Here is a 27367-nt window from a genome sequence, read left to right as displayed (position 1 = left end):
TTGTGACTGCTTTCAGCTTGAGGCGGGAGTTGGCTAGTTGCTCAACCCAAACTAGCAAGCCATTCTTGAAGATGGGGTCTGTGGCTCTGTCCATATACCTGTTGGTGGCTTCACCCACCCACTGAGCCCAGCTGGTGAGGTGAGTTGCATGCAGAGAGAACCTCTCAGGGTCCTGACTCTCCAGGGCTTTTTCACACCAATCCCTGTGCTTGGCCATGTCCTGGATAGACAACTTAAGGAATTCTCGCATGCTGACAGTCTCCTCAAAGCACTGCAGGAGGCTTTCTGTTGCTTCAGCCCACATGTAGTACAAGGACTGCAGCTGCTCAGCAGCACTCATCTGGGTTGTGTTTCTGCTCATCTCTGTGAGCAATGGAGGGAGATTGGCAAGGAGTTGCTTCAAATACTCCACCTGCTCTCCAATTTCTCTAGCAGTTTGAGTTTGGGTGCACCTGGCCAGAACAAAGTCTGCCACTTGTAGCATCTGCTGGGCATGTGTGAAGAAGGTGGCAATGAGGGGCTGAAGCTTCCTCAAAAATCCACCTTGTCCTGCTGGAAAACACCTTGTACCAGCAAGGCTAAGGGCATCTTCAACCAACTGGCCCAGGGGCTCCTTACCTTCAAAGAAGGTGTTGAGGATTTGGCACAGATTAGTGGTGAGTACTGCCTGGTCAAGAGACTCCACTTTCCCTCTCATGGTGTGACATTCCTCCTCCAAGCTGCTCTCTTCCCAGCCTTGCCCTTGTGGTTCCTCCAGCTGGTTTATGTGGCTGCAGATGTTCTTCCTCAGCTGCAGCAGAACCCAGCAACGTTTTACGAGGTCCAGCTTCAGATCTGGTCTGGATGATTCTGCTAGAAGCATACAGTAGAAAACGATGGCCTCCACATGAGCACTGAACTTGCTGCTGGAAAGGTGTGCTGGGTCTGGGTGGGAGAGGAGAGCCAGCAGTCTGCTCACATGATGGGTGAAGGTCCCATTTCTGTCCTGTGGTCTGTTGATGCCTATATTGTTGACAAGCAGGGAAGTGATTTCTTTGATGGTCCTCTGTGTCAGCTGGAAAGCATAGTCTTTGGAGAGATTGACTTGCTGACCCCCGGAGTGTTCAAGATCACTGTGCTTGGCTGCATGGAGCAGTGGAACACACTGCTGGAGGAGCTGCAAGGTTTGGGCCAAGCTCTTCTGGCGAGGACATTCTTGGAGTTCCTCAAGGTGCCTTTCTGTCAGATTGCTCAGCAGAAGCAAGGCCTCAGAAAATTCTTGGAAAGCAGCCAGCAGTCCTGGCATGTCCCTTGCATCCCACAGTGTGCTCAGGCACTCCAAAAGCCAGCTGGCAGCTTCAGTTACCCTCCTTGCCCCAGCAGCATCTTTGAGATGAAGGATCTGACCAGAAAAGAAAAAGAAAGAAAACAAAGAAAAAGAAAAAAAGAGTAGAGAAATTGGTTGAGGTGGATGAGGCTTAAGAATTCTTGTTTACTGTTTCATCCCTGCATGGTCAGCATGATACTGCAGCCTGAGGGGAAGAGAGGACTGACCTGAGCACATGCTGAAGAAACAACCAATGCTTCGGCTAGGACTTCAGCTCAGCCCCTGTCCTGGTGGAGGGCAGCTCCAGTCCCTCCTACATTTGTGCTCTTACCCAGTGCTGTGTCCCAGCCTGCCCTGGCGCTGTTCTGTTTGGCAGTTACCTTCACTGTCTCTGTTAAGATCCTCTTTGTTGCTGCAGCCAGCTCCTCCCTGTGGCTCAGGTTCTCTGGCTGTACTTGTAGCTTGTGGGCTGCCAGTAGCATGCACCTCCCTGCCAGGATGAGGGACTCAGCTACAGGCCACATTTCTTCCTTGAACACCTCATCACCGGACTCCTCAGCCAACCTGGAACAGAAGTCACTGGGCTCAGCTCTTCAGGAGTACCACCCTTGGTGGGTAGCATGTGTTCATCTCAGGCTTCATCCCAATTAACCACCTTAGACTCGGACTGGGCTGGAATTAAATTTAGCTGTATTTTCAAACCTGTCAGCACCTTTTCAGTGGCTGCAGTTCACTGAAGCATTCAGTCAGTTGTCTGACTATTACTTTAAGATGTATTCAGGTTAAATGTGGCTTACTGAGGTTTTGCTGACTTTGCATGTCCCTTCCAAGCATGTATTCCTGCTTTCTCTCTTCTCTCCTTTTCCTAGTCTTATTCCCACGCTCATGTTCCCACCTCTTCAGCAAGGTGCAGGCAGGAGAGGCAGGCTCCCTACTGGTTTCTGTCCATACCTTCTTCCTCCCTCCCAGCCCCCATATCTGTCCAGGAGACACCCAGCAAACTTACCTTCTTGCAACAGAAGCAAGTTCTTCTGTGGCTTTGGCTAATTTTTCTGCTTCCTCCCTTAAATTGGGAAAGACGTGACAAATCCCATCTTCCCATTCCAGGGTGAGGATTAGATGGCAGAGCTGTGCAGCCACGGGGCAGAGGATCTTTTGAATAGCTTTGTTTTCTGAGAGGAATGCAAGGTTGTAGAGATAAAAAGACTCCATTGCATCCTGCCTGGAAGAGGGGAAACAAAACCTTGGGATTATATTTTGCAGTGTTGTAAACTGTTACCAGTTGTACCAGCAACCTTCACTTTGTATGACAGCTTTGATCCTTCCATCCTGCAAGAATGTTGAAAATACTGTGGGGTTATTTTCTCCCAGTGAGGGTTTAGTTCCCTTGCAACGAGGTTGGCAAGCTGCTTGTCCCTTAGTTTTCCTGTTGTGGATCCCTGGCTCTGTAGTTCTGCAGGCAAAGGATCCTCTGGCACTGCTCGGCTCTGGGGCACAGCTGTGTCTGAGATGCCCATCACATTGTCCTAAGTTTCCATGCGTGTAGTTAGGTGAGCCCAGGGAGGGCAGGGACAGTATTTCCTTACCTGACCAAGTGCTGGGGTCACGGGCTCTTCCAGGGGTCAAGGCCCTGTGATGGTGATGCGATACCAGCCAGGGGGCACATGGGGGTGCCCAGACCACCACACAACAACAGCAGGCTGGGAGGGGGATTAATTACGCCTTGATTACCAAAATTACACTTTGATTATTGTGGACAAGGTGGAAAGCAAGGGCTATACGTGGGTACGGTTAGGGCGGCTGGTTACGATGACAGCTGGCATCCCCGTGGGCCTCCCCCCGGCTCTCTGGAGCCCAGGCACATTGCTGTAGTGCTGCCTCGGCCCCCGGGTCGCTGGAGGCCCCTGGATGGGAGGGAGGTGTTTATGTCGGGGTGCTGGGGTGCAGCAGTGTCGCCAAGGAGACGGCGGTCGCAGGACGGCGCCGCCATGAACCGCAGGGCGCGCCGGGAGCTGTAGTTCACGGCGTTGTGCGGCAGAGCCAGGCTGCCGCCTCCGCCCGTCCCCTCCTCAGAGCCAGTCGCGGGTTCGAACGCTCCGGGCCTTAATCGGCCTAATCCGGTGGCCAGCTGTCAGCACGGCTTATTTCCTGGCCCTTCCAGCCCTTAATCCTCACACTCTTGCGTGATGGGATGCTCTTCCTGCCTCCCACTGCCATCCTGCCTGGGTTCGTGAGCCTGTGTGTGTGTGGACACTCTACTGTTACCTAAAGCCTGAGGAAGTGAGGAGCTCCGTGGGTAGAGAATACATGCAGAGGGCTCCTTCCCTGTACCTGGCCTGCCTGAGTCCTGGGCTCCTGCCCTCCCAGGGACTCGGCCTTTTAGCCTTCAGTAAAGGAACAAGGCTGGTGCAGCTTTACAGGGTATAGGAGAGATTTCTACCATCCCCTTGTCTCCTGTCAACTGGTGAAGTTTGTAAGCCCTGTGCTGGACTGCTTGGCCAAATCTGGGGGGACTCATCTGTGTGCTCAGATAATCGGGGTAAAACACAAATGCATGTGCAATAGAAAATGGGCATTCTCCTGATTTTTATTGTATACTTAGTGCAGAATATCCTCTGAAAATGAGAGTCCTTCTCCCAGGAAACTGAGCTTTGCCTCCTGCATTGAATAGTTCTGTGGAGACCTGGAGAGTAACATAAATAAAAGTAGGGGGAAAAAAAATCAAAAAGGCCTTCAGATTGGAATGAATTTTCTTTTTCTTTATGATGTGGGTAAGTGCCTTGGATGTGGACATGTAAGGACTGATCCTGACCAAGAACTGGTGTTAGCAGTATGCTGCTCATGGATGTCTAATGAAGTGCTAGAACTGGATGCTGCTCGGATTTCCTCCTGTTTTATGCGTGCCCATCCTATCGAAAGCTGATTTCCTAATGGGGATGTGCATTTTTCAGAAGACCATAAATGAGTCTACCTTTCAAAGTAACTTCTCTAACTCTGAGGGTTCCAGATGCTTTCATGGTGGCACAAGTTCCACTCTCTTGCATGCTATCCCCTTGTGAAGGTGCAAAAGCCAACTCACTCAGCTCTGTTTAAAGAAGCTGCAGGCGAGTCCTAAGGTCTCACTCTAGTACACCAAACGTGGATCATAGGTTTTGCTTCCACAATGCTGCACAGCTTGAGGAAAACAGCAACAGGCTAGCTCCATTCCTCCCTTTTGGGGTGAGGAGCTGAGGTGGTGAAGACTGGGGGCTATGTGCAAGGTGTAAGACTCAATGTGTGTCATGCAACATGCCTTATGCAACGTTGTGTGTTGTTGACGTGTAATGCTGTGTGCATAATGCAAGATCATGCATTGTGCAAAACTGAGACATGCATTGCGATGCACATCATGCAATATGCAACGTGTGTCGTGTTGTGAAATGCTTTGTGACATAAATCATGCAACGTGCATTGCGTAGCATCGACATGCACCGCGCATGGTGCATTGTGCAATGTAATGCAACGTGCATCACACAACATTGTGATGTGCATCGTGTAGCAAAAGGCATCACACATGACACACACATCCTGTAACTTGCAGCACCCAGCGCTGTGTGACATGCATCAAAGCACATCGTGCATCACCCAGCAGCGTGTGCCAGACGTCGTGCAGCATTGTGCCTTGTGTGGCATCACGCAGCGTGCAACATGCAACAGACGCAGCGTGCAACATGCAACAGACACAGCGCAACGTGACATGCATTGCGCAGCACCGTGTGACAATCCTCACGCAACATGCAACCCACCACACGCATCAGACGCCCCGCGGCACGGTGCCGTGATGCACAGGCCCCGCCCTCACCGTGCGCGCTCCCGTCGCTGCCGCCCTCGGTGTGCACGCGCCCGCCGGTGCAGCGGAGGAGGCCGTGCCGCGATGGACAGCACGGGCAAGGAGCGGGAGGCCGTGCAGCTGATGGCAGAGGCCGAGAAGCGGGTCAAGGGCTCACACTCCTTCCTGCGGGGGCTCTTCGGGTGAGCGGGGCGGCTGCGACGGGGAGGGGGCGGGAGAAAAGGGAGAACTTGGGGGCTGGGAGCGCAAAGGGGAGGCCCGGATTAAAAGGGGGGGTGGGGGAGTGAGAAAGACGAGGGTGCAAAGGCTGGGGGGTTTGTGTGGGTGTACGGGGGTGGGCTTGGCGTTGCAAAAAATGGGGGCAGGGGTTGCCAAAAGGAGGGAGCACTGCAAAATGGGGGGCTTGCAAGGAGTCCGAATGGAGGAATTATACAAAGGGGGGCTTGTAAGGTGTGCAGCGAGAGGGGTTGTAAAAGGGGGGAGCACAGTGTGCAAAATGTGGGGCTTGAAAGGTGTGCGAAAGGAGGGGCTGCAAAAATAGCGAGGCTCATCTGCTCTGAGAGAGCTGGGCCCTGTTCTCTGGGTTCCTACAGGGGAGCAGCCCCAGCTCCTGCTCCTCTCCCTAGGTGATGTGGCCCCCTTCGTCGTGGGTGAAGGTCCCCCATAGTCTCTGTAGCGGGTGGGTTGTGGTAGGACGTGAGAGGGGAGAAGAAAACAATCTCCCTGTATCTATCAGGCGTGCTCCAGCAGCCCCCTTCCTGCTCCTGCAGCATGATCCCGGTGGGACGCGTGGCTGATAATCCTCTTCAGGGTCATGGGCTTCGTATCCACGGGAGCACCTGCAGCCCGCTAGGCACCCAAGGACTCTGCTGGGGGCTTGGCTCAAACCCCCACCATCCACCCCTCTTATTTTTGCAGCTCCGGTAGGGGTTTGGACTACATTTGTGCGTTTTACAGTGATTTTCCATCCCCTTGCAGCACTGAACCCATGGCATGGGGCAGGGAAACCCTATGGAGTGAAACCCAGGTTTCTGGTGGGGGGGGAGCAATACTCCCTGAAAAAAAAATAATCCATTTTTCTGGATATTTTTGTTCAGAAGTAGGGAACCCTGGAAGGGTTTTGAAAAACTGGCAGTTTTGGTCACCGCAGTCTTGGCTTTTTTTAATTCTAAGAAAAGAGCATTTGTGGAGTGATGCTCCTGCAGAGGCCTTGATGTTTCTAAACAACAGCCTGGAAAAATCTAGTGCCCACAGCCCTGAAATGAGAAGTTGTTAAAATAAATTCCTCCCCCAGCCTCCAGCAGATTAATTGGGCAGGGCTTGCTCCAGGGGCCTAATCCAGGCAACACACTGCCCAAAATCCTTGGAATGAATTGACAGAGATTTTGAGAGGCACATGTTTTGTTTTCTCAAGCTAAAAATAGATGCAAGAAAAATGGCTTTTAAAATGGAAGAAAAAGTGGTGTTTGACTTTGCTCTGTCTGTCCTCCTGGGGAAAGGGGATGCCCAGACCACTGAGTGCCCAGCCAAACGCATTGCTGACAGCCGGGTTCTTTCCTGAAGAGCTCCATTAGCTTGCACAAGAGCTTTCCTTTTTCATTTGAGACTAAAAAGGCTGAAAACCATCCAGGTTTTGGATGCCTTGCAGGGTGTAGTGTTCCCTTGCGCCACCTCCTTTGGCTTTAGTTCACGCAAAAGGTGTTTTTCAAGGGCAAAAAGTGGTCCAAAAAACCCTGCCTGTGCTTAGAAGTGGAATTCCTCTGCCAGGAGGAATAATAAATGTTATCTCCAGTGTAGCAGCCTTTTGATGGGGTCATAGGAGCATGTATGCAGAAGGCAGCACTGAGCTTCTAAGAGTAAATTTCTGAAGAAATCTGCATTTTGCTTTCAGAAATACTAATATTCTTCCTCAAGATATGCTAATCATTAATCACCTGGCTTGGGGAGCTGAGTTATGCTGCTAGACCCCATCAATATGGCTTTTTGGAGTTGTTCTTTCCCAATAGGTTGTCCAACATTTCTTAATACTTAATTTGCACTATGTTCTCTAAACGATAGCTTGTTGCCTGCTCGAGTTTGCTGTTTTCAGGTGTTTTTGTTGAATGTCTCCTGTAAACCAGTTGCTCCTGCCCGAAACAGGAGCCAAGAAACAAATGGGGGCTTGCTTCAGGCTCTAAACTCTTTAGGAGCACACAAACCCTCAGAGCTTGTGTTTCAGGAGTGGCTGTTGTGTCTTGCTGCCTTTCAGGGGCAACACCAGGGTGGAGGAAGCCTGTGAGATGTACACTAGGGCTGCCAACATGTTCAAGATTGCCAAAAACTGGAGTGGTGAGTACAGTTCCTCTAGGGTCTGCGTAAGGGGGGGCTGATGCTGGGGTGACCTTGTGAATGTCTTCTTACAAAGAGTTTCACTTTCTAGGCTGTTTCTGTAGGGATTGTCCCCATGGCAGTGCAAATCCTGGCCATGCAATGATTTCAGTACTGGGAGGGCAGGGAAAGAGGGGCAACCAGAATGTTCCTGGTGTTAAATGAGACAGGAATACTGCTGAAGGGGCACTGCCCTTGGCTTGCTCATCAACCCCCAGCAGATGAGCAGCACCAAGACTCAAACAAATTTGGTTTCTTCCATCTCAGCTTCTCTTTTTTGGCTATCCTAATTGTTACCAGGCCGGTGAGATTCATGGGCTCGATGTGTGCTTCTCTCCCAGCCGCAGGAAATGCGTTCTGTCAGGCGGCCAAGCTGCACATGCAGCTGCAGAGCAAACATGACTCGGCCACCAGCTTTGTGGATGCTGGGAATGCCTACAAAAAAGCAGACCCGCAAGGTAAGGGGAGCAAAATCTGGGATTGTGTCTTATCAAGATAGAAGAAGGTGGCCAAGAGGATGTGGTTTGTTGAGGCTTTCATAAGCTACCAGCTCTGTGGGACTGCAGGTCCTTGCTGCATGTGCCTTCAAAGCTCTAATACCTCCTTGCACTTTTCTCCAGGATAGGCTTTCAGATGATGTGAGCTAGTCACTATTGTCTTGGTTTGCCACACGTAGGAATATCATCTTCAGGCGATCTTTGGCATTGATGTGAAGCTCTACCCCTTGGTAGCTTCCTTCTTGGTTTATCTTGACTTCGGAGAAGTACTTACCTCTTAAGGAATACTGAAGGCAGCGGGTCTTTGGGTCTGGATCACTGGGGGATTCTACTGTTAGTCCCAGCCTCATTCTCAGAGGTTTCCCAGAGAAGAAGTGGGAGGAAAATGGACTGATATTTGAGATAGTGGGATGAGGATCAAGGGTCTGGATTCTTTAAAGCTGATTGTAAAGAGTGTTCTGGAAGACCTCGTATTTTCCATATCCTAGCCAAGTGCTTGGGAACACATCACTGTCACCCTTGCTTTCTTGGGTCATGGGGATGCTGAAACTATCTCAGGGCTGGTAATACTATTTTGTAGTCATAGAACACTGGAACTCCCTAGAAAATGGCAGCCTCCGCGTGTTTGGGAAAATCAGTACTTGGAATTTGGCTGTGTTGGAGGATGCAACCTGACAAACTTGGGGTACAAGTCATTTGTGCTTTGCCCAACCCAATTTTTACTGTTACCCTTCTGTGTTGCAATTTTGTGCCTTGTTGAACCACTGGGATGGGGGTGTTTGGGCTGGGTGCTTTGGGATTAGATCTATGGGTGCAAAAATGAGGGGGCCTGTAGGTGTTAAGAGTTGAAAATGTCATGTTTGCCATTCCAGCTGTACATAAGTGTATGCTTAGATATTTATTTGAGAAGCTGGTGGCAGTCTGGTCTGGTGAGAAGGAACATTATCAAGACAAGATTTTTGGAGGGAGGAGGTCTTGGGCTGGGAATTCTGGGCACTGTCTAACTATGTTGTTTCTCCTGAAAACTCATGCTGCAGAGGCCATCAACTGCTTAAATGCAGCTATCGATATCTACACTGACATGGTAAGAAGCTGTGCTGGGGGCTCGTGGAGCGAGGTGCTTCGTGAGAGCTGCAGCTTGGGAAATGCCATCCATGTGCTGGGCAGAGGGGGAGCCCCCCTCTGACACACAGCCTCTACCTTCTCTAGGGGCGATTCACCATCGCTGCCAAGCACCACATCACCATTGCAGAGATCTACGAGGCTGAGCTGGTGGACATTGAGAAGGTGAGGATGCTGCAGGTGCTGCGTTTCCTTCCCCAGCCAGAGCAGTACCAAACTGCACTCTACTGAGAAAACCTGCTTTATGTAGGTACTGAGTCACCCCTAATTTGAGGTTAATGATGATTTTCCCAGCATGGGTCTCTTGCGGGGTAATCTTGGTGGTTTTGTGTGCCCCTTTGCTGAGCAATGACATGGCAGGACTGGTGGGAATGCCCCACTGAGAAACCTCTCCAGAATTATAGAATGGTTTTGATTGGAAGAGGCCTATAAGATCATCAAGTCCAAACATTTATCTGTCATTTCAGGTCATGTCTAAACCGTGCCCCTCAGCACCACATCTACACAGCTTTTCAATTGCCCAAGGGACAGCATCTCCACCGATGCCCTGGGCAGCCTCTTCCAGGGCTTGACAACCCTTTTGGGGAAGGAATTGTGCCTTATGTCCAATCTAAACCTCTCCTGGTGCAACCAGAAGCCTTCCTCTTGTCCTATCACTTTCTTCAGAGACCAACTCCCACCTCACTACAACCTCTTTTCAGGGAGATGTAGAGAATGAGAGGGTCTCCCTGAGCCTCCTTTTCATCAGTCTAAACAACCCCAGTTCCCTCAGCTGCTCTTGGAAGACTAGTGCTTAAGACCCTGTGGTGGTTTAAGCCTTAACTGTAGTTTAATCTACCAAAAAATAATCTGGAGTCAATTTGGAAGTAGGAGAAGTAAATTTTTTTACCTATATATATATGTATAGCAATAACAGGGGATTTACAAGGGTAAAGAATAAGGATGAATAGGAGAATACACAAAACCATATTTGAATGGCCTTGTATCTCCCTCGATGTATGTGGATTTCAGTCCTTTAGAGAAGCATGGATGCAGCAGGGAGAAGATCAGGCCTGACCACGTGGCAGAACCAGGAGGCTAGCAGCAGCGGTGGGTCCTTCTGAACAGGCGAGGCTGGAGCAAAGAGCGAAGATGGCCACCACGGTCTCCCCTTTATAGTCTTTCTGGACAGGAAGGGGGAGCGGAACAGACCAATTTAGGCCTGGGGGACCCCTTCTCCCAGGAGGGAGAAACCACGTTCACCTGGATCAGGTTTCTTTTGTCCCCTGGGGGAGGCAGGGCTCTTGCAACCCAACCCCAGGATGGTGTAACCCAGCACAGACCCTTCACCAGCTTTGTGGTGTTTCACATCTCTTTCAATTTGGGAAAGCTTTAGAACTTTATTTTCTCTGTTTTATGGTTTTATTCTCTGGTGGACCCAAAGAAAGCTGCTGTTATTTGCAGTTCACACTTCTCCACCAGCCCTCTCATTCTCATAAGCCCTGAACAGGAATCCTACAGCAGCTCAACTGACTGCAAATCTTTGGGCTGCTTTGCAAGTCCATGGTCTAATTTCCAAGGGCAGCCTCATGTTTTGAGCACACAGGGAATGTGTGCCTTGCTCCACCAGAAACCCCATAGTACATGGAATGGACAGGCTTTTGTGACTGTGGTCACTGTACACTGCTCCGGTGATAATGTGTCTCTGTGCCACAGCATTCAAGCACGATGTTTCTGTCCCCAGGCAATTGCGCACTATGAGCAGGCTGCAGACTATTACAAAGGAGAGGAATCCAACAGGCAAGTGTCTTTGTAAAAGAGTTGCCACAGAGGAGGACTGGGGATAGGGGTTTTATCTCTGGCTTGCATGCTTTGCCTTCCAGGCTCTTCTAAAATGTGGGATGCCCCAGTTCTACTTAGATCTCAGTTCCTCCACTCAGGCTTATCTGCTTTGGGGTGCAGAGAAAGCACAGAGGGATTGACCACACTGTGATGCTAGGTCTGTGCTGAGCTGGAGGTCTTTGTGCCTGTATTTTTCAGTTTGGGCTGTTAAAAAACACCTCCCCTGATTCACAGCATTTGGGCCCAGCTTTATCTACGCTAAGTAGTACAGGTAGTGCTTGGAGATAGTGGGGCAGGGTTTTTTTTTCTGTTCCCCAGGACACAATTAATTACTTTAATGCTATAATTGATTGTAGTTCAGCCAACAAGTGTCTGCTGAAGGTGGCTGCCTATGCCGCGCAGCTGGAGCAGTACCAGAAGGCGATAGAAATCTATGAGCAGGTGAGGAGTGTGCTTCATCTGACATGGCAAAAACTGTTTGGAGATGAAAACTGTGGTGTTGTGTCTGTGTCTTAAAACTGCCATAGCCTGGAAGCTCCTCATTTTACTTTGGGGTGGATTGTGCTTTTTATGAGACGTGGCTTGCCCTTTGGCTTTGAAGAGTTGGGTTAATTCACCAAAGGCATTTCTTCCCCCTGATTTTTGTTGATCCTACAGAAAGGCTGGGGGCAGGAAATCTGAAATGACACTTTTCATCATATTTACAAATACATTTGGCAGAAAAATTTCCTGCAAAAGTTGTAAACTTAATTCTTCTGCTTTTATGCCAGATATTTACCTGGGAATACCAGATAGAAATAACTTTTGTGCTTCTGGAGGGGTCATACTGTGGCAGGTTTCACTTCTTAATGATGTGCTTTTCTTCTCCAAGTCTTACTTACCTTTTTAGTAATTCTTTTGATTTACTGTTTTTGTTCCTAGGTCGGAACAAATACAATGGATAATCCTTTGCTCAAGTACAGCGCCAAAGAGTATTTCTTCAAAGCTGCTCTGTGCCACTTCATTGTGGATGAGCTGAACGCGAAGGTCAGTCAGTGGGCTCGGGGTCGTTACCCTAGACTTCCCCTGTCCCTCTTAATCAGCCTTGCCTGGGTGAAATAATGTTCTTGTGTGCACAGGGTTTGTGTGGTTGTTGGATGGACTGAAGTTAAGTTGGATTTATGATGAGCTCATACCTTTACATTTACTGGGAATAACTTTCCCAAGCTCTCTGTGCAGTTTTAAGGCTAGAAGGAAAAACTGAATTGAAAAGTGAGCAGCTTTGTGTGGAAAACTTCTTAAGAGCTTTCTTCTCTTTCAGCTTGCACTTGAGAAGTATGAAGAAATGTTCCCAGCTTTCACAGACTCCCGGGAGTGCAAGTTATTGAAAGTGAGAAAAGCTGTATGAAAATAATCACATACTGCCCTTTAATTTGTGCTTTTTCACCTTGCTGTAGGTGTGGTTATTTACTCAAATGTTTTAGAGGACATCAGAGCTACTTTGCATTGAATTTATACTAGAAGCAGCTGCAGTAGAACAATAATCATTGTTCTAGCTGACTTAACCCCCTTCAAATTATTTCTGCATTCGTGGTGGGTGGTTTAAATCAGTTGCTGGAGATGTGGGTGCCCCACAGGGTGGGCGCAGGGGTCTCCTTTCTCCTGGGGACGAGGTACCCTGTGGGAACATACAGTAATGGAGCGTTTTCTGACTTTTAACTGTGTATAGAAACTGCTGGAAGCCCATGAGGAGCAGAACAGTGAGGCATACACTGAAGCAGTAAGTAGCCATGTGGATGATGGGTTGTTACATTTTTATATCTTTTTGGGGAGTGTGCTGTTAAATCCTCAGTAGCTTGAGTACTGCCACTTGAGTGCAGTGGGGCAAACCACTGGCATATCACTGCTTAATGCTAAAGAGCCCTTAGGACAGCTGGGCCAGAGCAGAGCTGCTCCAGCCTGTGCTCTGGCAGGTCTCACACTTGTCACTTTTTAATACTAAAACTGCTAGTTTAGCAGCAAGAGTTGAGTAAAGATACTGGCTGGGTCTGCTCCTGGTGCTTTCAGTTTTTGACAGGGGCTTTAAGTGCACTGGTTGGTTTTGGATAGATCCATTTTATTCTGTTCGCTTCAAATCTAGTCTGGTTTTATTCTCTTCCATTCCATTCTCCTCACTTGTCTCATCTTTTCTCTCTCGCCTCTCCTCTGCTCTTCCTTTCTAATTCTGTTCTATTTCATTCTATGCTATTTTAATCTAATCCATTTTATTTTCCATTTATTTCACTTTTGGATAGGTTAAGGAATTTGACTCGATATCGCGGCTGGACCAGTGGCTCACAACCATGTTGCTTCGCATCAAGAAGTCAATCCAGGGTGAAGGGGATGGGGACCTGAAGTGAGGCGTGGGTGGTGTTCATGGCATGCAGCCCAAGTAACCCGTTCTGTGTCACAGCCAAGGACCACTGTGGGATACCCCATCCAATAGCTCGCTTTAGTTTGTTGCTTCCACACCCGGTGACTTGTGTGTTTCTTTAGTGCCCTGCTCTTTGTCGTGACAATGTGGGTAGCTGAGCCGCAATGCTCTGGGTAGCACTGGCAGGTCTTTCTGAGGCGAAAGCAGCACATCTGGCAGAAACCTTGGTTTCCTTTGCTGATGAACCCGAAGTCTACACTTGCAGCTGCTGCTTTCCTGCCACCCTCCCAGTCAGATTGGTTTCAGCTGTGGTGAGTAGCCCTCAGCACTGCTGTTGTCTATTTGATCTAAATATAAACCACAAGGCTCTTCCCTCTTTCCTCACATCTATTTTTCCACTTTATTTTCTGGTGCATCCTACTGCCCCTGACCCAAGTAACAACCTATTTTTCTAATGTGTCATTGCCACAAGCTCCTGCTGGTGTCACTACGATGGGTTTTTGTCTGCACCAGGCAATATCCCTGCAGTTTCCGACCTCTCTGTGAAGCCACCTCATTCCTGTGATGTGCAAAGGGGTTGACTGAGACTTGTTGTAGCTGTCTGGGTGACAGGTGAAGCGAGCTTTCTTTGAGACAGGGTAGAAACATTTAACAATCCCTGCAGTAATTTTAGGAATGCATTCTAAAATGCCTAAACCCAAGGGTTTTCCACACAGGGCTTTGTTTAACTAGAAGCAATTAAGCTACCGATTATTCCATGTGCATATATTAAGGAGGACTTGAGCGCCCATGCGAATTGTCACTCAATAATTGGATTGGTTGATGGGTTGGACGTGATGATCTTGAAGGTCTCTTCCAACCTGGTTTATTCTATGTATTCTATGTAATATTTCTCTGCATCGAAGATGTTTTCAGCAGTGCAATGGCCCTGCAAAGAATGAATGAATCGTTAGTTGCTTTATGTGTCAGAGCTGATGTTTGGGTCCTCTTCCATACTGTAGCTTTGGTGGGCTCTGCCTGGAGCTTATCTTGATGAAATGATAAGCCTCTGGTGACCAAAATGCTGCTTTTTTTGCACTTCTTTTTGGTTGGTTTCTCATTTAAAGTTATTTATTTAAATTATTTATTTACAGAAACATGCAGTGATAGGACGAGGAGTAACGTAATGGCTTCAGACTGGAGGCAGCTAGATTTAGATTAGATATTAGGAGGAAATTCTTCACTGTGAGGGTGGTGACGCACTGGTACAGGTTGCACAGAGAAGTTGTGTAGGCTCCAGCCCTGACAGTATTCAAAGCCAGGTCGGATGTGGCCCTGAGCAGCCTGGTCCAGTAGGTGTCCCTGCCCACGGCAGAAGTGGAACTGGATGCTCTTTTAGGTCCCTTCCAAGCTAAACCATTTTACGGTTCTGTGATTTGAGTGTAAGACATCTTATCTTACTGGTCTGAAGGGTTCTTTTAAAGCACTCCTTTACCATTGGCTTGTGGAAAAAACCAAAGTCCCTCCTGGTGCATCCCAAATTGTTTTGCTTTCGTAACTGACCTGTCTAGTCACTTACTTTCCATAGACTGTTCAGGACATCCCAATGTGCTAGAAAAGTCCTAGGAGCCGAGACTGGCCAGGTGAATGTATCAAAAAAGCATGGGTGATGCTTGTTCTTACACACTTCAGTTTCTTCACATCTTGGTGGCATTTTTAAGGCTGCTGCTCATGACCAACAGAACCATTGCTGTAACTCAGAGTGCTGTGTGCTAGATCTGTCCTTCCCCCAACCTGGCAAATCCAGACTTGAAATCCCGCTTGGTGCATGGTCCTGCTCTGTCTCCACCCAAGATGAGCGCACACCTCTGCTCATCAAACAAGGACCAATTGAGATGTTCCAAGTGTGTCCCATTCCTGTACCAGAATCCTTCACTTGTGCCACCTCCTCTAGGCAGAGAGAGTGCCAGGCTTAGGATGCAGTTAGCATGGAAGGTGGGTGATTTTACTGCTAGAATACCTGCAACTCTGATCTTATCTTGGACCAGATATAACAGCTGCCAAATGCACCTGTGGTAAAAGGACAGGGCTGGAACTGCTTTTGTTTCATTTACCTGTTTCCTTAGCAAGCAGGGACGCTCCTAGTGATGGGTTTGTGTCCAGCACCTTTGGAGCCTCGGGGTTCCTTTACCTAGTGTCAGGCAGACCCAAAGCAAGGATTTTCTGCCTTTTTTTGTTTGTTTGTTCCCTTTCGCAGTTGTGAGAAGCTGCGTGTGGAGCAAAAGACCATACCCATGGGGCTGTGAGGTCTGTTACTGCACTCTGGAGTAACACCATCAGTTCTGTGTCAGTAGGCTGCAGCATGTCCTCCAGTGTTACCAGTGGTCAGTTGTGACAGTTTGACAATGATGATCTGCCACTCTGCTCTGTTTTCCCCCCAGTACACAATGCTGTACTGTGAAAACTTACTCATGAAATGGCCTTAGCAAGAATACAATGTTTTGTGTCAATCTGTATATTAATAAAGTGGAAAACTACAAATTATTTCATTTGTGATGTTCTTTTCCTGGGCAGTACAAAAGGCAGAGCTTTGAGGAACGCTGTGGGTATGACAAAAGCTTGTATGTGTAGCACTTCTTCCTAGTTACTGTAAGGACCTTCTAAGGTCCCACCTAAGAGCAGTTATCATTTCACACCACTTAAGTGCATTGTACAATGCAGAGCTGCGTTAGGACTTAACCCCAGTCCCTCTGTTCACAGAGACAGGGCTCTTAGCAGAACCATTTGATAACCAGTATCAAGTCACTGGAGGGATTGGTTATGAGATTTCAGTGTTTTAGTAAGAGTTCATAGGAGTATCTCTCTTCCAGACATCAGAGAGTACAAAAGTTTCCCTTGCTACAGCTACTAATGCTATGTATCTAATGCTCAGGTTTAAATATATCTACACACTCTTTATGTTGGGCATGGGGAATCCTGAGCTTTGACAGGCACAATGTGCTTGAATCGATACTTCAAATTCACTTGGAAATGCTGTTTTAAAAAATCCCCTTTCTATACAGAACAGTAATGCATCAGGCATCCCTTTTAGGCTCAGAAATAGCTCTGTGCTGCAGCTTGGGTTATTTTTACTGCTTTCCCAACCCCTCAAAAGCCTTGGGAGGGGCCCTGAGAAGGGCTTGGTTGTACTTACCTTTATACTAAACTTTTCTCACTGCTTCAGCTGAGAAAGTTTGTGTGGAAATAAGACACTAACAGATGCAGAAAGGGATATGATATAGAAAAGCTTCAGTTTTTAAGTCAAAGCAACTTTCTCATCCCAACCTTGCTTTGCTATTAACAAAGGAAGCACAGAAAACACATTCCCTGGGCAGGTTTCCCTCTGCAACAGCTTTCCAACAACCAGAGATGACTGGGGAGAAGCAGGGACTGTAGACCCTGGGGCAGTGGAGGGGGTATTGAGGAAAGCTGTTGGAAATGCCCAAATGGAAGCATGGCTTTCCAAGGGACTGGTGGTGCTGGGATCCAGAACCTGGGAGTGAGCAGGGTGGGTTGAAGCTGCAGGTTTGGAGCATGGGCTGAATGCAAGTTGTACCCTCAGTCGCCCTGCTCGCTTTGTCAGATTTCCTCACTGAAACCAGAAAAGTGCTGCTCAAATTTCACCAGAGTCCTAGAGAGAAAGAATTTATGACTGGGGAAAGAAGCACATTACATTTTTCACTTGCATCCTTTGATGCCACTAGCCATCTGAAGGCAGGGGGTCACCTTTGGAGACTCTTGCACTGATGGAATTAGCTGTAGCAACTCAATAGCAAAATGACAGTTAATTGAAATCAAATAACTTTAGAGTTAACAGTAGGTCTGCAGCTCTCTTTAAGCACTAGCCTCTGAGCCAGCAAAACCCAACTTTGTCAGACACAAATGAGGAGCAAAATGCCAAGAAGCTGTTCTGTATGAGCTGTTCCAGTCAGACGATGAAGACAGTGCTATTCAACTAACACCATTCCCTGGATGGAGACAGCACTTGGTTCCCACTTGGCCATTTTGCTACTAAACTCCAGGGATGAACCTCCTGATCTTTCCCAGTCTTGCTCCCACTCCTATTCCTGTCTTACTGCTGGGGTCTTTGGCAAAAGCAGAGAGAAGACAATATTTGAAGGCAACTTTGCAAAACTTATTTTCTGTATAAATTCCTACAAGGGAAAAAAAAAGTCACTAGGATGAGAAACGTAATTTCTCCTGATTGTACATGTGTTAAATCATCCAGAAATCAACTAAAACCTTTAGAACCTCTCTGAGGCAAGGTACACCACAGAGCAAACTGAACCACACAGTTTTATTCCTAGGGAATAAACTTCCTACAGCTGCTCCATACAGGCTGAGTGCCACATGCAACATTGATTTCTGCTTCCAGTAAAGGTTTCCTTCTATGGGGGTCAGCAGGGTAAAAGAAAGGATGTAGGGCTTGTTCATTTCCAGTCCTTTCATGACTTCTTGCCCAATTCCTTGCAGAGGTAAACATCAGAAGTGCAGATTTTGCTCCTTGCCAGACAGCTAGAGACTTCACACACTAGCCTTGGCCCCCTTGGCCAAATGGTGGCACAGGGACTGTTGCAGCCAATGTACAGGGCTCTGACAATACAAATAATTTCCAAGAGCTGCAAAAATATGTACTGAAGAACATAGTAACTGGGAGACATAAACATTGCTTTGTTTTTTCCATTGCCTTTATTTTTCATTTTAATAGAAATTGAGGCTGCTTAAATGCTGTACACATGAAGGCAATCTTTATAAACATGGAGTGACTTTCAGCTATACTAGGAGCATTTATCATCTGAAAGAACTTCCTACCTCCTCAGAAGACCTCTTTTCATGTTTCTGAGGAAATCAAACATTCAAAACCTGAATGAAAAACAAAGTTAGCAACTTCAGCACACACATGAGGGAGCTCCAGATATCTGTAACTCAGGTTTGGACCGTTTTAGTATAGCTAAAATGATTTGACAAAAGTATGTTAGAGATTTAAAGGGATTCTGACGATTTCTATGCAGGCAGGAAATAATAATGACAGTCAAAAGGCACTATTCTACACTATTCTAAGCACACAAATTGCTCCACACTGGAATTGTTAGCTCCCTGCAAATTCTGTGAAGTCTTTGAACGTTGGTGTAGAACCATACTCACATTATTGAGCAGATTTCAATATGCAGCGGGAAGAACACCTAACATACCTACCTTTATTAGGAAGAAAGTAAAGCAATCAAAGGATTTATCTGGGACCTGAAACAGTTCATGTGCTGAATCTGTCCTCAACTACAGAATGTAGAAACCCAGAATTTTACTTTTACCTTTAGTCAACCTCAAAACACCCATCTGCAGGGAGTCCCTTTCAGCACTAAAAGGTAAGAACTTTGTCATCCTTCAACACTAAGTTTACTTAAGTGCCTCCTTGTCATACATCTGTGAATGTACACATCAATTTAATAAAGAAACATTACAAAATTGGTAGGACCCCAAATTTGTTGGTTTGTTTTGGCCAAGGAAAAAAAAAAGTTGTAATATCTTCTCATCCTAAACATGTACAGTAGTATTTGTACTCATTAACTGGAAGATAGAAAACATGTGCCTTGCTGTTGAAATACCCCTGTAGCACTAAAAGTAATTAACATTTCTAATAACAAAATTTGCTAAGATAAAAGAATATCAAGAATCTACTACTTCTTCAGAAATTACAATTCTAACAACTAGAGGCCAAATCCTGCCTTTCCTTAGAGTCATGCAAGTGCATTTGAGGGTAGAATTTAGCCTCAAATCACATTTTTATCTAAGTACAAATATTTTCTAATAGAAAAACTCAAGCTGTATCTTAGCACTGCTCTTCCCTTCTAAAGGGTAAATACTGATATTTGAAATACCTAAACTGTATTTACAGCTGTACAACTCTGCTGCCCTGTACTTGCACTCTACAGACATGGTGTAAATTGGCCTAAGAAACTTTTCTTAAGATAGACTAGGCAGGCTTAGACATTTTCTTTGTCAAATTCACACACGAAATACATGGTAATATGACAGGCAACATCATTCCAGCCTCCAGATGCTACCATCTCCACACAGTCCTCCTCGTCGTAAGCATTGTTGGGCTCCCCACTGCGCCATTTGTTGAAGGTCTGCATGGGCGATCGGTCAGAATAGACAAAATTTCCTTCTTTCTCTAGGTCATTAATCCCAATGAAAACCCTGGTGAGCCCAGCTTGGTTGATGTATGAGGCAATCAGGTTGTTAGCAGTCTCATCCTTGGGCATGCTCAGCGTTCCTCCTCTTCCATGGCAGTAGAGTTGGGCTTCCTTGTACCTTTTCTCCTCCTTCACCAGCAGGTAGATCTTATTATCTGTCTCACGCACACCAGCGACAGCTGCGGGGGAGGGCAGTGCTGAAAAGTGAGCACTCGTATTTCTATAAACCAACTTACTGCACACCCCTACACAGCTTCACAAGTCAGCACAGCGCAGTTACAGCAGTGAAGAGGCAGCAAGGACAGACAACACTTATCTAAAAGTCACCTACCATTTTTGATAAATTTGAGCTCCGTCGTCATCTGGGCCACTTGGAGATCCATTTCACCAATAGCCTTCCTTAGCTGGCTGCACTCGCAGGGGATGCCTACGAACCGACAGGGATACACCCAGATCAGAAAGCTCTCTAATTGCAGTAATTGCTTAATCCATTTCATAGAATCGTGGAATAGTTGAGGTTGGAAAAGGCTGCTAAGATCATTGAGTCCAACAGTCAACCTAAGACCACCATGCCCAATAAACCACATCCTGCAGTGCCATGTTCACATGTTTTTGAACACCTCCAGGGATGGTGACTCCACCGCCTCCCTGGGCAGCCTGCTCCAATGCCTGACCACTATTTCAGTAAATAATTTTTTCCGAATTATCTGACCTAAACCTCCCTTAGCACAATTTCAGGCCATTTAATCTCATCCTGTCATCTGATTCTAAGGAGAAGAGACTGACCCCCACCTCACTACAGCCTCCTTTGAGAGAATTTCAAAAAGCAATGAGGTCTCTCCTCAGCCTCCTTTTCTCCAGACCAAACAATCCCAGTTCCTTCAGGTGCTCCTCACACAGCCTGTTCTGCAGTTCCTTCACCAGCTTCGTTGCTGTCCTGGTTTGAGGCCTAAACTGCCACAGCTGCCCTTCTCTGGACACACTCCAGCATCTCAATGTCTTTCTTGTAGCGAGGGCCCCCAGACTGAGCACATTATTCGAGGTGCGGCCGCACCAGTGCCGAGTACGGGGCACAATCACTTGCCCGCTTGTGCCAGCAGGTGGCGCTATTCCTGGTGCAGGCCGGGCTGCTGTTGGCCACCTTGGCCACCAGAGCACACTCTTGGCTCACGTTAAGCTGGCTGTCAACCAGGACCTCCAGGTCCTTTTCTGTGAACAACTTTCATGAGCACACCCAGCCTGGCAGCCCCGGACAGACACCCAGAGCCTTTGCTAGATTGCCCAATCATAAGGCTTTCACGGGTGTCTGGACCTTTCCAGAACAGCTCATTTCAGTTCCCATGAAGCTTCAGGCCTGCATAATTAGAGCTAACCTGAAGACAGACAGATTCCCTGCAAAAAAACCAACCATGAGTTATTTTTTTAAACTAAAAGAATTGTCAAAATTCCCTTTTTTGAGTAAAATTACTCTCTTTAGTCTTCTCCAAACTGTGCTTTTTCCACAGAAAAAAACTCTGCACAGCACATTGTTCACCTGTTCCTTCTGAGGAACATAACACTGCAGATAAAAACGGCTAATGTTCCAACCACGTAGTGCACATAATTGCCTGCAAAACGTAACTCTGTACTTATGCACAGAATTTACAGTACTTCTAATAAAATAAGACAATAGAAGACCATTGGTTAACCTAATTGATAATGGCTTCACAAAGGTGATGAATTCGACTCCAGTTCTATGTGTAAATACTCAAGCTTGCACTTGACTACACAGTTAGGGTAGGCTTAGGGGTCTACAGCATCAAGTACTCACACTGCGAAAGTGTGCTTGAGGGCTTGGCAGTCTGGCTCAAGAACTCCAGTGACAAACCATGTTCCCCAGAGACAACTAATTGATGCACCTCTAGTGCACCCTGCCAGGAAGGGACAAATTAGCTAAAATCTGCATCTGCTGCTTTCGTAGGGCTTACACTTCTAGTGGCAGGCTTTGGCCATTTTCCTCTGGAAGATCTGTGTTTCTGGTAATCTCCTGCTCTTATAACAATAATCAATGGAGCAGGAAGAGCTTCCTTTGTGTTGGCTGGGAGCCAGAGTGGAATATGGCAGAGATGTCTCTTTGCACTGATGATGAATGATATGGACAGTTCACTTCAGCTCCCACTGGTCTTCTGGGGTGATCACACCTCTGAGGAGCTCTGAGACAAATATACAAGTCCAGCAACTACTGCATCCTAAATAATTTTAAGTAATTGGAACATAACCACAGTGAAATATTACAGTGCCCACACAAACATGTAATTGTTCCTTCTTTCCCCCACTACAAACAGACATGTATTTTGGTGATGACGCATGCATCTACTCAAATCCTTCACATACACATGGTGTGTCATGAATTACCTGGGTCGCCATTAGGACCTGGTGGTCCTATGTCACCGTTATCTCCTTTTTCACCTAAAGACATGAAAAAGAATATAAATTTAAAGCAGCTTTTTTGGGTCAAAGATTCATTTAGCACTTGTTTACTTTTACTTCAGTAACATTCACCTGTGGAAAGTAGAAATATGCCCATGAAAAACACAAGACTTCTCTGTGCTAGCTGTTCCACAACAAAGGCCAGCCAAAGCTATGAAACTTCATGACTATGAACATAAAGAATATGTACCAATATATTTTTTCTGACATGTATGAAGCTCACTTTGAGGGTAACAGAGCTCTGAAACAGGCTACCCAGAGAGGTTGTGGGGTTCTCCATCTCTGGAGGCATTCAAAACCCACCTGGATGCCATCCTGTGCAACCTACCCCAGTGATCCTGCTCTAAGCAGGGGGGATGGACTAGATGATCTTCAGAGGTTCCTTCCAGCCCCTACCATTCTGTGATTCACAGAACCAGTAAGTTCAGATGCTGTAGAGAGAAAAGGGTTGGATATGCTACACTGGTGCCTAAATTAAGATTCACAATCTAGACACTTCAATGAATACTGGTCCTTAACTACACTCACTTAGAAAGTGGAAGATTCAGCAGCAAGTGGAAGATTCAAGGTTTTTGGCTCTTACAAGTCTGCCAAAATACAGTGCATCTTCCCATCTGCCTCTTTTACTGTCCACACTCATGTGATGGTGCACAAAGTTCTTTATTTAGCCTTGACTAGGATTCTCAGGCTGCTTTAAAGCTAAACACACACAAAAAAGTAACTGCAAAAGGTAACTGTCGGAGATATCTCAGTCATCTGGGTAAACACAGTACGAGAAACTCTACTGAGGGAACCTTTGATACTTGATAAGTATTTTGCAAGCCCCTAAATTTTTTTCAAAGGTAAATGATCACAGACTTTTCATACAGAACAAATGGAGAAACAGCTGAACCTTGCATACCTTTTGAACCAATAGGACCAATTTTTCCATGTCGTCCCATGCTGCCTTTCTGTCCTTTGTCTCCCATTTCTCCTGTATGGATCAGAAAGAGGAAAGACACTTGGTAGCAATGTAATGCTTGCAAGATCATTTTTTACAGGGAGCAAACCCATGCTATATGCCCAATATTCATTGAGGTCCTCCTCTCTCCCTGTGAAGAAGTTACATGTACATAAATCACCTAGCCAGTGATTTAATCTTTACAAAGCAATTCACATTAACAAGGCACACAGGTGTAAATGGAAACAGATCTTGCCTGAGAGCCACAGGAATCACAAAATACTTTAATAGAATCATTAAGGGTGGAAAATATGGTAGACCATCAAGTCTGCTTATCAGCCCAACACTACCATAACCACTGAACCATATGTCAAAGTGACATGTCTACACAGTCACCTCCAGGGATTGTGACTCCCCCATCTTCCTAGACAGCCTGATCCAATGCCTGATCAGGCTTTCAGTAAAGGAATTTTTCCTAATATCCAATCTAAACTTCACTTGGTGCAACCTGAGGCCATCTCCTCTCCTCCTATCACTTTCACAACGCTTCATGGCCTACCTTAAGGATGGAATCTGTTGGGTTGTGCAGGCTATAAAGCTACTGATGGTACCATTGCTTATTTATCCAATCTATGTATCCTTGAAATTATCTAAAGTATCAGTTTGTAATGAATTTATCAATTTGTCTGAAAGTGACCTTTCTTGCTTTGGATATTCATGAATTAGGATTACTGTAACAGAGTGTCAGATCATAGAACTGTTGAAGTTGGAAGAGACCTTTGACATCATCAAGTCCAGCTGCTCGCGTAGAGCTTGCAGTCCCACCGCTGCTGCTAAGCTACTACCACTGAACTATGGCCCGCAGCACCACATCCATGTCTTTTTAATCCCTTCAGGGATGGTGACTCCACCACCTACCTGGGCAGCCTGTTCCAATACCTGATAATGCTTTCTGTGAAGACATTTTTTCTAACACCTAACCAGAACCTCCCTTGGCACAATTTGAGCTCGCTTCCTCTTGTCCTGTCACTTGTATGTGAGATGAGACCACCCCCTCCTTTCAGGGAGTTGAAGAGGGCAATAAGATTTCCCCCTCTTCTGAAGACTAAACAACCCCAGATGTTGGAGTGCTTTCTCTGTTCAGACTCCTACACCTGAAATTAAATGAACACATAGATCTGATGCATAAATAAAATGCAATACATAGAATGACTTCACTTTCTTCCTCATAAATACTGCCCAGGAAATGAACTACTTCGCAGTAATAGTCAGCAAAACCAACATGATCTGCTCAGAAGTAAAAGTGTGTTATCTCAAACAATGAAGACATACATAAAGTCTCCTGTGCTCATTAAAAGAACTGTTTGGATTTGGTTTTCCCTTGCAGTGACTAACCCCTGCCTCTACTCCAGGGGCTTGCTTATTCTGCTTCTTCGGCAGAATAAATCACAAGGTTTCAAGAGAGACCCTTCTGCCTTGAGGGTATCAAAAGTTTTAATACCTTTTGTAAAGTCCTTTTTAGTGGCCTTGTGATTGCCAAAAATGCAGTCTAAAAAGTCTTAATGAAATCATGAAGAGAAAGCTGGAAAGAAATGAGGACAATGAAAGAAATTAAGTCTCCGTAGACCAAAAGTAGAAAATCTAACAGAAAGTTTGACTCAAGAATATGAAGTAAGTCATCTGTCATCTCTCAGATGAAGGTGGTATACACTGGAACCAATTATAAAAGACTTGAAGGATTTTGGAAGGAGCTGAAGAGAGGAAAACTTTTCAGGCCTACCAAAAAGGGAAAAAATAAAATACCAGAGAAGAACGGTGGGCTGCTTCACCAGTGGAAAAATGAGGACTTAGGCTCTGTGCAATGCTATAAATAGAGGCCTTCGCACGTATGGCCAGTCTCTTTAGACAGAATTAATTGGAACAGACAAGAAGGTATAAAACTTCTTAAAAAAAGAAAAAGGTGTTTAAAAGACAAATCCAACAGAAATTCACCATGTACCAGACAAATTGAACTGAATTGTGTCAAAGGGAAGAGAGCAGCAGTTTACTTCCCAAACGTTAGGATCTGAAGACAAATCACATAGAAATTCTTCATGATTTGAGGTAGCTGACATCCCAGACACTTACCTAACAACAAAAGTAGAAGTGTGCCAAACCAGAACAAAGGCCTCTTGACTCTAATGCTGTCCCTGATAGCAATCTTCAGAGAATACTTAGAAAAAGAGTGTGGGATACCAAGACTACAATGTCTTTTTCCCAGTGTACCACCTTATTCTTTCATTATGCACACCATTGAAGACTGGTGGTTGGCTAGGGAACAGTGGTTGCAGCATAATTACGTCTTATATGAACAATCAGTGGAGAATCCCACCCAGGTGGTATTTTATGTAGTTGGGGGAAATAAATTTCACCCAGCATTAGCCATGCAAAAGTTCGGGTTTTTTTAGACAGAGAAGGGCAACAAAGCTGGTGCGAGGTCTGGAGAACAGGTTTATGAGAAGCAGCAGAGGGAGCTGGGATTGTTTACTATGTAAAAGAGAAGGCTGGGAGAGAGACCTTATTCTCTCTACAACTCCTTGAAAGGAGGCTGGAGGCAGGTAGGTGTTGGTCTCTAGTGATAGAACAAGAAGACATGTCCTCAAGTTGCACAAGCAGAGGTTTAGATTAGATATTAGGAAAAATTTGTTTACTGAAAGAGTGGTCAGGCATTGGGACAGGCTGCATAGGGAGGTGGTGGTGTCACCTTCCCTGGGGTGTTAAAAAAACATGTAGACATGGCACTTTGGGACATGGTTTAGTGGGTGTGGTGGTGTTTGGTTAACAGTTGAACTTGATGATCTTAGAGGTCTTTTTCAACCTTAAATGAGTCTATGATTCAATTAATTGGATCTAATCTCCTTTGGTGGGCAATAGAAGAATAAAGACTTCTCAGCAGTGAGCCATCCTACTCATTCTAGATGTGTCCTACTAACAAAGAGAAACCTTAAAAGCTTTGCATAACAAACAGAAAAATGAAAGAGGAAACTATTATCAGTCCATACTGACTAGAAAGGCTAGAAAATTTGCAAAGGAAACCACAGATAATATGAAAAAAATCCAACCTAGGAAAGGAGCAGAAAAGTTTAAATGATTTTAAAGTAGATTCAAAAGAAATGGAAATAATATGGTGTCCATTCCCAAATAGGGAAGTTTATGTTCAGATGCTCACAAACACAAATAACGGCCCTCACAAAACTTGTATCTTACCCAAATTCTGTTACCAACACAACACCAAGCTTGTTCAGACCAGTGGTCCCTCTAGCCCAGGACTTTGATTCCCACTGTGGCAGGAGAAGACACAATACAGCGAGGCCACACAGCTCCACCCACTGTCTGCAGTCTGCAGATTTGCTGAATCAGTCCCTCAGCAACTTAAGTCTGTGCCTCCTAGCTCAGGTCTGACGGTATCTGGTGACTCTGCAACCTCAATCATAACCTCCTCAGGCTACTCTGTACAGATGAAACATTCTCAACCTGTCCAGTTTCACCCTGTGAGGCAGCTCCTCCACCTCCTTCACATCTCTGGTGCTCCTCTCTAGCCTCTTGTCCCTTTTGAGAGACAGAGGTCAGTATCTCTGTCAGAATCAGAGAGGCCAGTGCACGTCATAGAACCATAGAATTGTTTTGGTTGGAAAAGACCTCTAAGATCATCAAGTCCAACCCTTGACCTAACAGCATGTCCATGATCAGCTGTTGCTGTGGAGGTCAGGCTTTTAGGCACAGCAAAATCAGCTGCAAACATGAGCTCCCGCTTTTGTCCTTGGCATCTTCTCTAATAATGGGCAGTTTTGTTGGCTTTGGGGCTGCTGCTAGTAACTTTAGAGCAGCTCTTGAGTTTGAAGTGACAGTTCTGGGTTTTTATCATCATGGAAAAATGGATTAAATTATGTATCCCTAATGTCACATGGCAATACATTTATTTATACTGAAGCCAATCTCCCATCTTCTTGTCCACTCAGATTAGCATGGATTTTCTCAAGATCTTATTTGAATCCAGGTGGAACTGAAAGACAGCTTTAAACCAGATACTCACTTTGTGAATCGACAACTGTCAATGTCAGGGCTTTCATACGGAATCCTGCCTGCAGCACTCCTTAGTGAGCAATAAATCCACGCAAAAGTTGACACAGAAATGTAAAGGATTGATTGATTACATATTAATGAGCAACCAGTAATACTAAAATATAAATTAAGATATTATTACCTCTCTTTAGAATTTGATTACACAAATGACTGAACACTCTGGCTCCAATCCAGTTAAATTAATGACTCTTCTCTCACACTTAAGATGCTTTGCCTGTACTAGTCAACTGAATGCCTGGGACTGTTCCCTGGTAGTGTGAACCAGGTGGCTGAGAATACTGCACCCCATG

The 27367-nt window shown here is 46.0% G+C and overlaps 2 protein-coding genes across 3 annotated transcripts in view; one reads left to right on the top strand and one right to left on the bottom strand.

The window, feature by feature from the left end:
• Positions 1–5143: 5143 nt before the first annotated feature.
• Positions 5144–14685, top strand: NAPB (NSF attachment protein beta). Of its 2 annotated transcripts, XM_009902073.2 has the most exons (11): positions 5144–5317; positions 7384–7463; positions 7844–7960; positions 9037–9083; positions 9209–9286; positions 10845–10900; positions 11299–11383; positions 11864–11968; positions 12243–12311; positions 12651–12701; positions 13216–14685. In XM_009902073.2, exons 1-11 carry the CDS (start codon positions 5220–5222, stop codon positions 13318–13320), a joined length of 891 nt encoding a protein of 296 aa, XP_009900375.1. In that variant the 5' UTR covers positions 5144–5219; the 3' UTR covers positions 13321–14685. The 2 variants fall into 2 exon arrangements, with proteins under 2 accessions (XP_009900375.1, XP_009900377.1); XM_009902075.2 differs by lacking the exons at positions 5144–5317; positions 7384–7463; positions 9037–9083 and having other exon boundaries at positions 7901–7960.
• Positions 14686–18933: 4248 nt separating this feature from the next.
• Positions 18934–27367, bottom strand: part of COLEC11 (collectin subfamily member 11) — a 37067-nt gene continuing 28633 nt past the window's right edge. The window contains exons 4-7 of the mRNA XM_009902077.2: positions 22917–22988; positions 21941–21994; positions 19878–19973; positions 18934–19725 (exon numbers count right to left, since the gene is read on the bottom strand). Of these exons, the coding sequence (XP_009900379.2) occupies positions 19334–19725; positions 19878–19973; positions 21941–21994; positions 22917–22988 (614 nt within the window). The 3' untranslated portion in view covers positions 18934–19333. The remainder of the gene's footprint in view (positions 19726–19877; positions 19974–21940; positions 21995–22916; positions 22989–27367) is intronic.

This window comes from Dryobates pubescens, chromosome 3, assembly GCF_014839835.1.
Source record: "Dryobates pubescens isolate bDryPub1 chromosome 3, bDryPub1.pri, whole genome shotgun sequence".
NCBI classification, from domain to species: domain Eukaryota; kingdom Metazoa; phylum Chordata; class Aves; order Piciformes; family Picidae; genus Dryobates; species Dryobates pubescens.
The sequence above is the reverse complement of the archived record's forward strand: the minus strand, read 5'-3'. Positions and strand labels throughout refer to the sequence as shown.